Source organism: Carya illinoinensis, chromosome 2, assembly GCF_018687715.1.
Source record: "Carya illinoinensis cultivar Pawnee chromosome 2, C.illinoinensisPawnee_v1, whole genome shotgun sequence".
In the NCBI taxonomy this organism is placed as follows: Eukaryota; Viridiplantae; Streptophyta; class Magnoliopsida; order Fagales; family Juglandaceae; genus Carya; species Carya illinoinensis.
The window spans coordinates 11980545-11993117 of NC_056753.1; the positions used below are offsets into that span (position 1 = coordinate 11980545).

Genomic DNA, 12573 nt, shown 5'->3' on the forward strand with positions numbered 1-12573 from the left:
AAGGAGGGCGGAATTGCATTTGCATTACTGATAAAAGTAGAATGGTGGTCAAAGCATGTCTCCTTAAGTGGGTCGACGACTTCATGGTGCCAAAGGTAGAGGAATGTTTAGAACTCTCTTGGTGTGAAGGTTTTTTCAGAAAGCTGCGGATGTGTAATGGAGTTTTTACTATTTATCACCGCATTAATTCGAGGGGTCGGTTTTTGGAGTTGATTGAGTACAGGAATGGGAATAAGAGAGGGTTTTTGGTTACTCCTGAAGGTTTAAATGGTAATGGGCGGGAAGGATTTGCGTATTACACTTGAATGTTTGCTGGTTTCAAAGCCTCTATTTTGGTAGATGTAAATAGAGCATAGGGCTCTTCCTAAACACTTTATGGCTCGGTGTGGGGAGGGATCTAGAAGCGTGCTATTTGTGGGGAGGTTCTCTTCCAAAAGAGCCTCATATGTTTCGGTACCGAGGTCATTGGCGTGTTCTTTGACAGGAAGCGGTTTGAATGTGGAGGGTCATGCTCAAAAGAAGGGTAAGGTGATTGGCGGTGATGGTAAAAATGGCCAATAGTTTGCTTCTCATGTTGACAACTATCATGCAAAGAAGGTTGGTGGGGCTGGCAGTTGGTATCTTGACGAATAATAAGGTTTTGTTTGGATAGTCAGATGAGATGAGAAATCTATGAATAATAGTGAGATGATTTATAAATAGTAGTTAAATAGTTTAAGTTAAGATTTTTATTGGGTTTTGGGAAAGGAGAAAGAAAAAGTTGAATAAAAATATTAGGGTTGGGCAAAACCTCCACCGGCTGACGCCAGTTCCGACTTTGACGGAGTTGGAAAAATTGGAATTTAGAATTAGAATCGGAGTTTCTCTAAAAAATATTATCGGAGTTGGAGTTGGAGTAGGCATCGACTTCGAACTCCAAACTCCGACTGCATCTCTGCTATTTGTTTGCTGTCTACCTTCCCGCTGTCTTGAACTTCATTGTTTCTTACTGCTTCTATTGACAAAGACAGAAAAGCCTATCTTTTATATTGGCCTATCTTTTCCTGATAGATTTACTTTCTTGAGTTTGGTAATTCCTGGCATGGGTTCAAAACTTCAAATCAAAAGTTTGAACTAACTTATTATTATTATGATTTTATGTGAACCAAAAGTTGTCTTTTTCTCAAGTAACTTTATTTTACGTGTTTTCACTGCCATGGGTTCAAATCAGTGAAATCACCGTCGTTCCTTTACTCAAGTAACTTTGTTTTATATAGGGTGCTACCCGCACCATACGGTGCTGGGTAGACCGCCCCCCGCCCCCGCATGGGGCAGATGGGGAAATTTTTCCCTGTCCCCTGCCCCAGGTGTGTGGGGGTAGGGTACCCCGTTCGGCATGATGGGGTACGGATTGGGGGGGCAATCCGTCCACCCCCCACACCTCTTCTGGGCCTTGGAAGCAATTTCTGGGCCAAAAATGGCCCAGAAACCTCAGCAATGGGCCAAAAATGGCCCACAAGTTTGTATTTTTGGCCCAAAAAAAGCTTGTAAGCCATTTTCAGCCCATAAAATTATAAGTAAAAAGAAAAAAAATTTAAAAACCCAAATAAAAAAAAAAGTGTTATGGATGGTAATTGATTTGATGGTTAATAAAAGTTACTAGTCTAAGAATCTAATACCTAATAAACTAATAATAATAACTAAGCTATTACAAAATTGAAAGACTAAACAATTACAAAATTACAAACATAAAAGTGTCCAAGAGACATTGTATCAACATTACAAATCATTGAATACAAAATATGAACAAATAATTAAAAATTGAATATTCTAAAGAGGTTTGTCAGCTATGACTTGTCTTTGACTGTGAGTCTGTGACACTTGGGGCGGCTCGGGCTTGAGCACATTTTTATATTGCAGAGGTGCTAGACGTCTCATGTGTTACTACAAAAATTAATATTAAAATTAATAACGATGAAATCGAAATGAATATAAATAAATTCAAATAATAAAATAAAAAACAATTACCAGGTGGTCTAAATCCAGACTGATCACCACTCTCATCGGTCTTCTTAAAATCTAAAATATCCGGAACATGAATATTCTTTCCTATCGTCCAATTCTGTGTGCATATCAATGCCTCTATAGTTGTAGGAGACAATGAACTATGGAAATGATCCAATATACGACTTCCGGTACTAAAGGTTGACTCTGAGGCAACAATGCTAATAAGAATGGCCAAAATACAGCGGGCAATCTTAGAAATGATGGGATATTTCTTTGAGGCATTCTTCCACCATCCTAATATATCGAAATTATCATCATCATCTTAGACCATATCTGCTGACAAATAGTTGTCTAACTCGGAAACCACCTCCGTAGATTGATGGACTAGTGTGAGATTCTGTGCGAGGGTCTTAGTCCACGGCATTCTGCGCTTCTTTGTAGGAGGCCTGGTCACGGTGTCTGTAGAAGGCGTTGGGGTAGGTGTATGTGTCTTAGATGTAGTACCACCCTTAATTGCATTAAACTCATCATACAATTTAGTCAGGGTATCTCAGGCCAATTCATCAATAAGTTCAGTCCATACCTGATCGTGAACAAGTCCCAACCCATATAACAAGCCTGAAACTTTCAGACGGGGATCAAGAATAACAGCCACATATAACAAAATATTCATTCTAGTCAAATCTCCCCAATACTTGTCATATTTTAGCATCATGGTCACTGCCATCCCCCTCATCCTTTCATTGGAACCCCTACGCATATCTTCTAATTCTTCTTTTACGCTATATATTTGTTGACAAAATCCATGGGATGTAGGGTACAAAGAACTACATATATTCAATGTGACATCGTAAAATAATCCGAGAAAATCAACGAAAGTAGAAACTACCACCCAATCATCATCATTAGGCTTTCGTAATCCCCCGTGCTCATCAAAGTATTTGACATATTGGATGTCTTCATCACCCAATAATTGAAAGGCTGCCTTATATTCTTGGGCTGCCTCCAACATCAAGAAGGAGAAGACCTCACAAATTTCACAGCCATTCTAACTTGTGCAACCGAGTCATCAACATCTTTCAATCCCTCAGTCACAATTAAATTCAAAATATGTGCAGCACATCTAACATGCAAATATTCACCACTCAAGAATGTCTTATTTGCATCTTTAAGATAATTATTTAGATATCTCAAGGCGACATCATTAGACAACGCATTATCAATTGAAACAGACAAAACCTTTTCCAACCCCCACTCCTTTATTACGGCCTCCAAGGCCTTTCCAATCGTCTCACCCTTATGATCAGTTATTTGAAAAAATTTAATAATCTTTTTGTGCAAACCCAATTAGAATCAACAAAATGCACAGTCAACGACATGTAATTCATATTTTGGATAGAAATCCTAGTATAGGTAGTGAGGCAAACTACCAACCCAGCCAATTGGCCCCTCAAAACATCTTTATCACGGAAGTACATCTTCTTAATATCCTTTGCCACAGTGTGACGAGAAGGAAGTACAAATCTCGGTTCCAACTCTTGGACAAATTGTTGGAACCCTTTACCCTCCACAAACTGAAAAGGCAGCTTGTCCATGACAATCATACGAGTTAACTTCTTTCTACACTCATCGGGATTATACTTTGTATACCCCTTCAATGTTGGCCCCCCGGCCCCACTACTCCCATCCGCCATTTTAATATCTAGTCTAGATTGACCCTTCTCTACTAAGGATTTTAAAATTGGACTCTTCTTGCATTGTTCCTCTAAATGGACCTTCAATTGGGATGTACCATGTTTCCTATAGTGACATCTATACATTTTCCCACAGTGATTACATTTAGCTTGTGGGTTATTGGGGTCACCACCCTTTAGTTTTGTAAAGTGTTGCCAAACTATGGATACAGGTTTCTTGCCCTGTGTGGGCTTTGGGGCAGGGCAAGGTGTACTCCTTATAGGGGTAGGAGTAGGGTTAGGTTCTGGGTTCCAATCCGAAACCCTAATTTTTTTTGGGGTTTCATTGATTGGAACCCCTCAAAACATCTTTAGGGGTTTTCAATACAATGAAATTTACAAAAAAACAATCAATTCAGACGGAATCCAAAACAATCACAGCAAGAAAACCCTAACACTGAATACACATGCACAATGATCACGAATCCACAGCACACAAGTCACAAATCCCATCCTCCATCTCCGATTCAACCCATCCTTCCTCCAATCTCCGATCAAAACTAAAAAAAAGTACAAAAATAAAAAACAACGGAGAAAGGAGAGAGAGGAGAGAATGAGCTAACTTACCGTGTACTGTGTGGCGTGCATCCGGCATCGTGCGTCGTGCGAGAGAGAGGAGAGAACGAGAGCGACTCCAAGGACTCTCCAACTGAGACTGCGAGTGGGAGGAGAGCGGGGTACTGGGGTAGGAGAGAGAGATTTCGAGAAGTCACTGCCGAAGGGAGGGGACGCCGGGGGGGGGGGGGGGGGGGTTAACCCGTTAGGGTTAAAACTAAATGAAACGGCACCGTTTTGTAATGGACAAAACGGTGCTGTTTCATTTAGTGGGTTAATCAATGAAACCAGTTTATAGATGAAACGACGTCGTTTTGTCATGTACAAAACAACGCCGTTTCATCTATAAACTGTATTTATTATATATAAATATATAATATAATATATTATATATATATATATACGTAAAACGCGGAGGGGCGGGGGAAAACCGGACCGGGGTCGTGGCGTATCCTTCCCCCGCCTTCGCTGGGGGCATCCCATATGGGCGGGGGCCCCCATACCCCGCCCTTGCGGTGCGGATGCCCCGCCCCGCATATGCGGGGCGGGGCAAAGGGGGCGGAGCAGTGGGTTCCGGGGCCTCGCTGCCCACCCCTAGTTTTATAGCCCAGTGTTAGCTTCAAATTTCGAGTTACCAATCCCCCTAGTTCCTTTTCATCCCTTTTCATCGACGACTTAATTTTTTCCATTTTCACTGATTGTTTGTTTTTGGGACCAAGTTTCTCACTATCCAAGCTCGGAGCTCCTCTTCAATCATGGCGGTTTATGAGAGGGTAATTCTGAATCTTCTTCTTTTCTGTCTCAACCATTCCAACACCTTCCATTTTCTTTTCCTCTCATTTTCTTTTTAGCTTTTATCAACTCAAGTCATCTTCCAAGGATGACACACTCCTTCTCGAGGCTCCATATCATCATGGTGGCTTTGCACTGTCGACGATGCCACTGTGATGGCATCATAAACGAGGCGAACCTAGCCAATCTCTCTCTCTCTCTCTCTCTCTCTCCCCTCCCCCCCCCCCCCCCGGGGACGCTTCGACTCTGACTCTGACAACTCTAATCCGAATTGGAGTCTGCTCTTGATCGGAGTTGGAGTCCAACCCTAAAAAATATTTTAAAGTTAATAATGTTAGAATATAATTTTTTAATATTATTTTGTTTTGGTATTTGAAAAGGGTGAATTGTTTCTGTGTTTTATATGGAAGTTTGGGAAAGTTGTAATGATTAGATGAAACAGTATGAAAGAGAAATTGAAATTTGTTTGTGTTTGAGTAGTGTTTAGATGTTGAGATACGACCAACTGCGTATCCAAACGGGGCCTAAGTCTGGAGGACCAATTCTAGGCCTGGTGGGCCGGGCTTGAAGAATAAAAAAATTGGAGGACCGAATTTTAGGCCTGCTCCCACAAAGTGGTGGGTGAAACCTATATCTGGATCTACTTCTTCAGGTATGAGAGCAAAGAGTCCTTTGATCTCTCTAGCAGCTGTTCTGGGCTCCTCGTTGTCGGTGAAAAGGTTGACGGTCGCCGGCGACCATCCAGCAAGTACCCTGGAACAGGTTCCAGCCTCGGTTTTTGTGGCCAGTTGCGGTGAGGCAATGGTTTCTTCAGGGGTTGCTCGGAATGAAGCTTTTGCTTGTCTTCAAGGTGACGATAGACCTTCTCTCTCCTCTGATTTCCATCAGTTATCTCCAATTGGTGCTGAAATTGTTATGGGGAATTTTCATATGTCATTGCATTTGCCGAGTGAGAGGATGCTATCTTTGGTGAATGAAGACGAGGATTCTTCCAGGGTTTTGTGTACTTTGAAGGATGATGTTGAGGACCTTTCGGATGATGAGGAGCTCTTAGATGATTAGTCTATGGAGGTATATGGTGGGAAATACTTGATGCCTTGATCATTTAAGAATGTGGATGATGGTTTTGGGTGGGGTTTTGCAGGTGTGTATTTTGGCTCATATTGACCATGTAATTATACCACCTGAAAGCAAGTCGAATATGGTGATGTATTGGTCCGAGATGACCACACTGAAAGCTTTCAATTATTGATTAACCGCATGAAAATTCCAGAGCATCATATACACAAGAATCAAGAACTGTGCTTCAAGATCCTGTTAGAGTTATTGCACCTTGATCTCTAAGTTTGTTTTTTTGCCAATTAATTTAGGACTTAAAAATGGAAGAGTTAGAGATAATTTCAGAACAAATACTTAAAATTGATCTAGGGTTTTTTCATGGTGCTCGTAATGGTGGAAAGAACTGATTTTATTTTTATGTAGGCCCTATTTTGTTGCCAATGGTTAATAAGAATGCTTTTTCCCTTCGAAGTAATGATACTTGTTTGGCAATATAATATTATGGTGTCCATGTTACAGTCGTCCAAATGATTTACTTAGAATATTCTTGCTTTTTGAAGGAGAATATCCTTGCTTTTTGAAGGAGATTAGCATAATTTTGATATTTAAGCCTGGCCTTATTATTTTCTTCTATCATCGAGTTAATATTTAGTTCCAAGAATTTATCTGGTTGCTCTTTCATAGTTAATTTTTCCTATTCATTATATGGTTGTTTCTATATGATTAAATTCTATCTATGACTTTTCTATGGCAGGATGGACGTACAGAGGTGTCTGGATCTCCTACAGAAAAGGCTATTCTTTCTTGGGCAATCATGGTATCGTTGTTAACTTGCTCTAGTGTCTGTGGTTGTTTCTTCTTATACACTGTAGGGTCCATTTTAGCATTGATTTGTACTGTAGCTGGGAATGGAATTTGATGTTGTGAGATCAGAGTCAGTTGTTCTCCATGTCTTCCCTTTCAATTCAGAGAAAAAGCGTGGTGGTGTTGCTGTAAAGCGGGTAATTGACTTATACCAAGATCTCTTTGTTTTTCCACAACTGTGTTCTTCATATTTGATGAGGAAATTTAACTTTAGTATCTTGAACTGCATTCAGTGCATTTTTTTTTTCTTTTGGAGAAACTTAAAGCCACACTGTCACGTCATATCTTTCTATTAGAATAGATTAATCCTGACAAATCCACTGTGTTGGGTGTTGGTGGACTTCTCGGACATGGTTTTAAGGTAGGTGATCATCAGACCGAACACAGATCCCATTCTGTCATTTGAAGGAGAAAACTCTGTGTTGGGCCTCGCTCGTTGAGGGAAAACTTGGGTCCACACTTGGAGTGCTACAAGACTTGTTAAGACAATAAATTTATTTATTTCTCTATCGGGTTAAACTTTCGGAACAATTGGTAATTTATCAGTTTTGTCAACCAGTATTAACCCATGGGTATTTTTGACCCATTATTTGGTAATTCTGTGCATGCTATTAATATGTGTGATAAAATGTAACAAATGGTTGTTGAAAATGGTTTTTTCAAGAAGGATGCCTTCCAAGCTCAAATTGGACATTAAAGAATTTTTTTTTTTTGATAAGTAAGAAACTTTATTGAAGTGAATGAAACTAGGTGAAGCCCATGTACACAGGAAGTATACAAAATGAGACACCTAATTACATTCTAGAAAGCCGAAAAGAAGACAAAAACTCATGAACATTCCCTCCCTTTAGTAAAATAGCAGAAAACCACTGAATAAGAGAAGACACAAAGAAATTCCAGATTTCACCTACTGCTCACTCCTTGTTAAAGCACCTGTCATTCCTTTCCGTCCAAATGCACCACATTAAGCACAAAGGTATCATCCTCCACGCCTCAGTCAGTCGAGAGCTATTATGATGCCTATTCCAGCATGCTAATAAATCCACCACAATCTTAGGCATAACCCAACTCAGCCCAGCTCTACTAAAAATGCCAACCCATAACTCCCTAGCCAGCTCTACTAAAAATCTAATACAACTTTATAATTGGTAACCCCACCCCACCCATTTAATTGTTTAATACGAACTTTTGAAAACCTTGAAAATAAGATGGTAATCTAAGCTCAAGATGGATAGAGTACAAGATGTTCATGTCAAGTTTAATGTCTCGTCGCTTACATTTAGTGGATTTTTTTACAGCTTAAACCAACTGGTGCCTACGTTTCAAATTATCTACTCAGAAACTTTGGCAACTACAGAAATTGGGTTAAAGGTTTACATGGAAGTGATAAAAGATTTGAAATATTATTTTAAACAGTAAATAAGAATTTTATTTACGAGAAGTAAGCATAGCCTAGGTACATGGGACATATACAAGAGCAACACCTAGGCATGATTGACTAGGGATAGATGGATTTCATGGATATTCATGATTGACCATTGAACTAGTATCCATAGCATGTTAATTTTATATGTTCAGCATCTCTCTTGTTTGCCTAATTTGCCCAATTTAGCAATTGCTCATGAGCTTTCATAAATAACTTTTGTGGCAGAATGAGTCTGAAGTTCATATACACTGGAAGGGAGCAGCTGAGATTGTTCTAGCCTCATGTAAAGAGTATCTTGACTCAAATGGTTGTCTGCAATCTATTGAAGAAGATAAGGTCAGGAACAGTGGTTTCTTGCTTACAATACCACTGAAGGAAATTTCTGTTAAAGCAATGGCAACAAAAAATGAAAAAATAAAATAAAAACCCAAAGGAATTAAATAGCAGAAGTTATGTAAATTAAGTGAAAATGTAGATTCAAGAAGTTATGGATGAAGAGTGCATACATTATTTTATGAACATGAATCGTGCCTTTTGGTGATGTGAACAGAATTTGTCCTTTAAAATGGTGGTAATTCACCGTGTGCAAATGGCTAGCCATTAGTTGCATAAACAATCATATCCCATCACAAAAATCCTGAAACAATTCAAAGTATTTGAACGCAGTTGTCCTTTAAGATGGTGGTAATGCACAATATATAGAAAACAGACATGATGGTCAAGGTAACGTGAACTAGAAAAGAAATTATTAGTTTCAGTTCTAACTAAAACAATGATATTTTAATCTTGCTGGTAAGAAATCTTTTCGGGTTTTGCTACCAATTGGTCTTTTAAGACATAACTTTTACAAGTTTGTCTTGGACTATAAGTCTCAATAAAACCTTGTTGATTAATATATGTTACACGAAATGACTTAGCATTAGGGGATTGATATCATTTTGTTTAAGGTGAATGTCGTTTGAAGCATTGAAACTTGTACTTAAATTTTGAAACTATGCCTCAAATGTTTTCCCCAGGACTTCTTTAATGCAGCCATTGACAACATGGCTGCAAGCAGTTTGCGATGCATTGCCATTGCATATAGATCGTATGAATTGGACAAAGTTCCTACTGATGAGGAGTGTTTAGCTAAATGGGTTTTACCCGAAGATGGTCTTGTTTTACTCGCTATTGTTGGTATAAAGGTAAACATCAAGAAACAAAATTATTAATTTACCATGCGTTATTGTTCTTGCTTTTCTTTATGAGAATTGTTAAATGTATAATCAAGTATATCCAATGAATGTGTAACTGTTAGATATAAGAGGGTAGTGTGTGATTTTGCCCCAACCCACCATTTTCCTTTATTCCAATTCTTCTTTTCTCTAAACCCCATTTCTAAAAAAAAAAAAAAAAAAAATTTACTTGATATTAGAGCTAGGTTACTAGGACATTTTTTGAATTTACTTAGTCTCTTACTTCCGTTTATTTTCTCTCCAAGCCACCATTTTCCTCTATTCCAATTCTTCTTTTCTCTAAACCCCATCTCTAAAACAAAAAGAACTACTTGGTATTAGAGCAAGGGACATTTTCTGAATTTACTTAATCTCTCTCTTCCGTTTATTTTCTCTCAAAAAAGGAGGGCTATCCGTGATAGTCAAAACGGGATTGTTGTTCACAGTTTTGATGGCTATGATGTTTTTTCATCTTTGATGGTATGGGTCACCAACCTTGTCTAATGTTGGTGGTGTAGTAGTGCTGGTGAATCTGTTGTTGTCGTGTCTGTGGAGCAAGCATTCAACCAAGTCCAAACAATTAATTCTACTTTATATGATGCTAATATTATTCCCTTGGTGTCTTCTAATTGCATCACAGATTACAAATTCACAACGTACTTGTCCTTTGGATTGTGTGTAGGATCCCTGTCGCTCTGGTGTGAAAGACGCAATCAAAGTGTGTACAGATGCTGGTATAAAGGTAGTCTCTTGCATCTTTTTGAATAATTGGTTCATATTTTATCTATTTATAGTCATGGTGTGTCGATTGCATTGTGCACTGAAACCATTATCATATGGACATGTACCCTTTTAGAGTATCTAGTGCATCTCCAGTTTCAGGTATTGGTGGCAGATTTATGTCCTTCTAGGACTAAATTCTAGGTTCTATTTTGCTACCTATTATTTGCCTGTTCTGCAATCCTCCTTGGTCAAGGAATGAGAGTGATGAGATATTTTTCATGAGTGATGCACAAGCTTAGGTTTTTGACTTGAAGGCATATATGGGCGGTAGACTCCCTTCAATGTCTAGGATGGTAATGCTAACTGTTTGTCTATCTCTTTCTCATCGAACTTTTTGTCGGTCTTATGCTAGTAAAATCCTTGATAATTTGATACGATTGCGTTACTGGTATGGACAATGGGAGCAGTGCACACTAGTTGTCATAATCATGGCTCATCTTTATCATGCTGTCCTCATTTATTCTTTGTAAAGAATATAGAACTACATTATCTTAAAGTCTTGAAAGACATTTCTTGTTTTGGCGTCCATCCTGTGGATAACACATGAGGTTGTGCCTTCTGTTACATACAGTTCAAGTATTGTAGGGCTAGGGCTTGCCTTGTGTTTGGGGGTGAAGATAATATTTGGTTGATCCCTCCAAGAGTACGAAGTTTGAATTCAGCTCATACTGTCAAGAGTTATCTATTTCATAATATTTCCATCTTCCATGGATGAGAATTTGGAAATTCTACGGACAGCAGCTCTTGGGAAGATTTTGACCTTGGATAATCTAATGAAGAGAAATGTCATAGTTGTGGATTGGTGTTGCATGTGCCAAAGGACCAGAGAATCTGTAGATCACCTTCTTCTCCTTTGGGAAGTGATAAGAGCATTGTGGAATATGATTTTAAGACTTTCATGGTAGAATTGGTCATTCCTAGATGGTTCATGGACCTACTAGAGTTTTTGTTTTTTGATAAGTAAGAAATTTATTAAACCATGTAATTAGGCATAGCCCAAGTAATAGAATGGTTCGAATTGTCCTCTCTTTTGGGAAGGTCTTTCATCATATAGGCAAGACTGCCAGTTATACAAGGAAACTTAAATCTGCACATTCTAATTACACAGAGTGATCTTAGGGAGCTATATATGGTAAGCTAGCTAATTTACATAGAGTGATTTTAGGAAGCTATATATGGTAAGATAAATCTCCTTTCCTATTTATGAGAGTATATACAGCCTAGATTAATAGCTATTAACAAGGAATAATTTATGGCCTTCTATTGATATCCCCCCTCAAATTGATGCGGGTTATCCATAAGCATCAATTTGTTTGTAAGAAAATTATGCCGTTGCCGTGTGAGAGCCTTGGTGAAAATATCTGCCACTTGAAGATTGCTAGACACATGAGGAAGAGAGATAGTCTGAGCTTGAAATGCCTCACAAATGAAGCGGCAATCAATCTCGATATGTTTAGTATGTTCATGGAAGATGGGATTGGCTGAAATGTGAATGGCACTAGTATTATCCGCATAAAGAGAAGTAGGACCACTTGGAGAGAAGCCAAGTTCAGCCAATAGCCCTCGGAGCCAGAGAATCTTAGCGCAAGCTTGGGACATGGCCCTATATTTGGACTCAGTAGAGGACTTAGAAACACGGTCCTGTTTCTTGCTTTTCCAAGAAATAAGAGCCAGACCAAGAAAAATACACCAACCTGTAGTCGAACGTCGAGTGTCACTACACCCAGCATAATCAGCATCACTATATACTACAAGATCAAGTGAAGTACCAGCAGGATAGGAAAGTCCCCGCAAAGCTGTGCCATAGACATAGCGAATAATTGGTTGAACTGCAGCCATCTGAAGGGGCCGAGGAGAATCCATGAACTGACTAACCTGTTGGACTGCATAGGAAATATCAGGTCTAGTAATTGTAAGATAGACCAAGCAACCAACCAGCGTATGATAGGCTACAGGGTCTGATAACAAGTCACCCTCTTCTTTGTGCAGCTTGAGATTAAGTTCCATGGGAGTATCAAGAGGGGTAGAGTTCTGGAGACCAGCAGCAGCCACCAAATCCTGGGCATACTTGTGTTGTGACAGAAAAATACCATGTCAACCAGCAATAATTTCTAGACCAAGAAAATGCGTAAGAGATTCCAGATCCTTCATGTGAAAAGAG

The 12573-nt window shown here is 39.1% G+C and overlaps 1 protein-coding gene across 7 annotated transcripts in view; it reads left to right on the forward strand.

The window, feature by feature from the left end:
* The window catches only part of LOC122300123 (calcium-transporting ATPase 9, plasma membrane-type-like), a 72546-nt gene that overhangs the window by 23938 nt on the left and 36035 nt on the right, over positions 1-12573 (forward strand). For all 7 annotated transcript variants that reach the window (XM_043110542.1, XM_043110546.1, XM_043110544.1 and 4 more), the window contains 5 exons: positions 6880-6942; positions 7028-7126; positions 8641-8751; positions 9432-9599; positions 10312-10371. In XM_043110542.1, coding sequence (XP_042966476.1) covers positions 6880-6942; positions 7028-7126; positions 8641-8751; positions 9432-9599; positions 10312-10371 — 501 coding nt within the window. The remainder of the gene's footprint in view (positions 1-6879; positions 6943-7027; positions 7127-8640; positions 8752-9431; positions 9600-10311; positions 10372-12573) is intronic.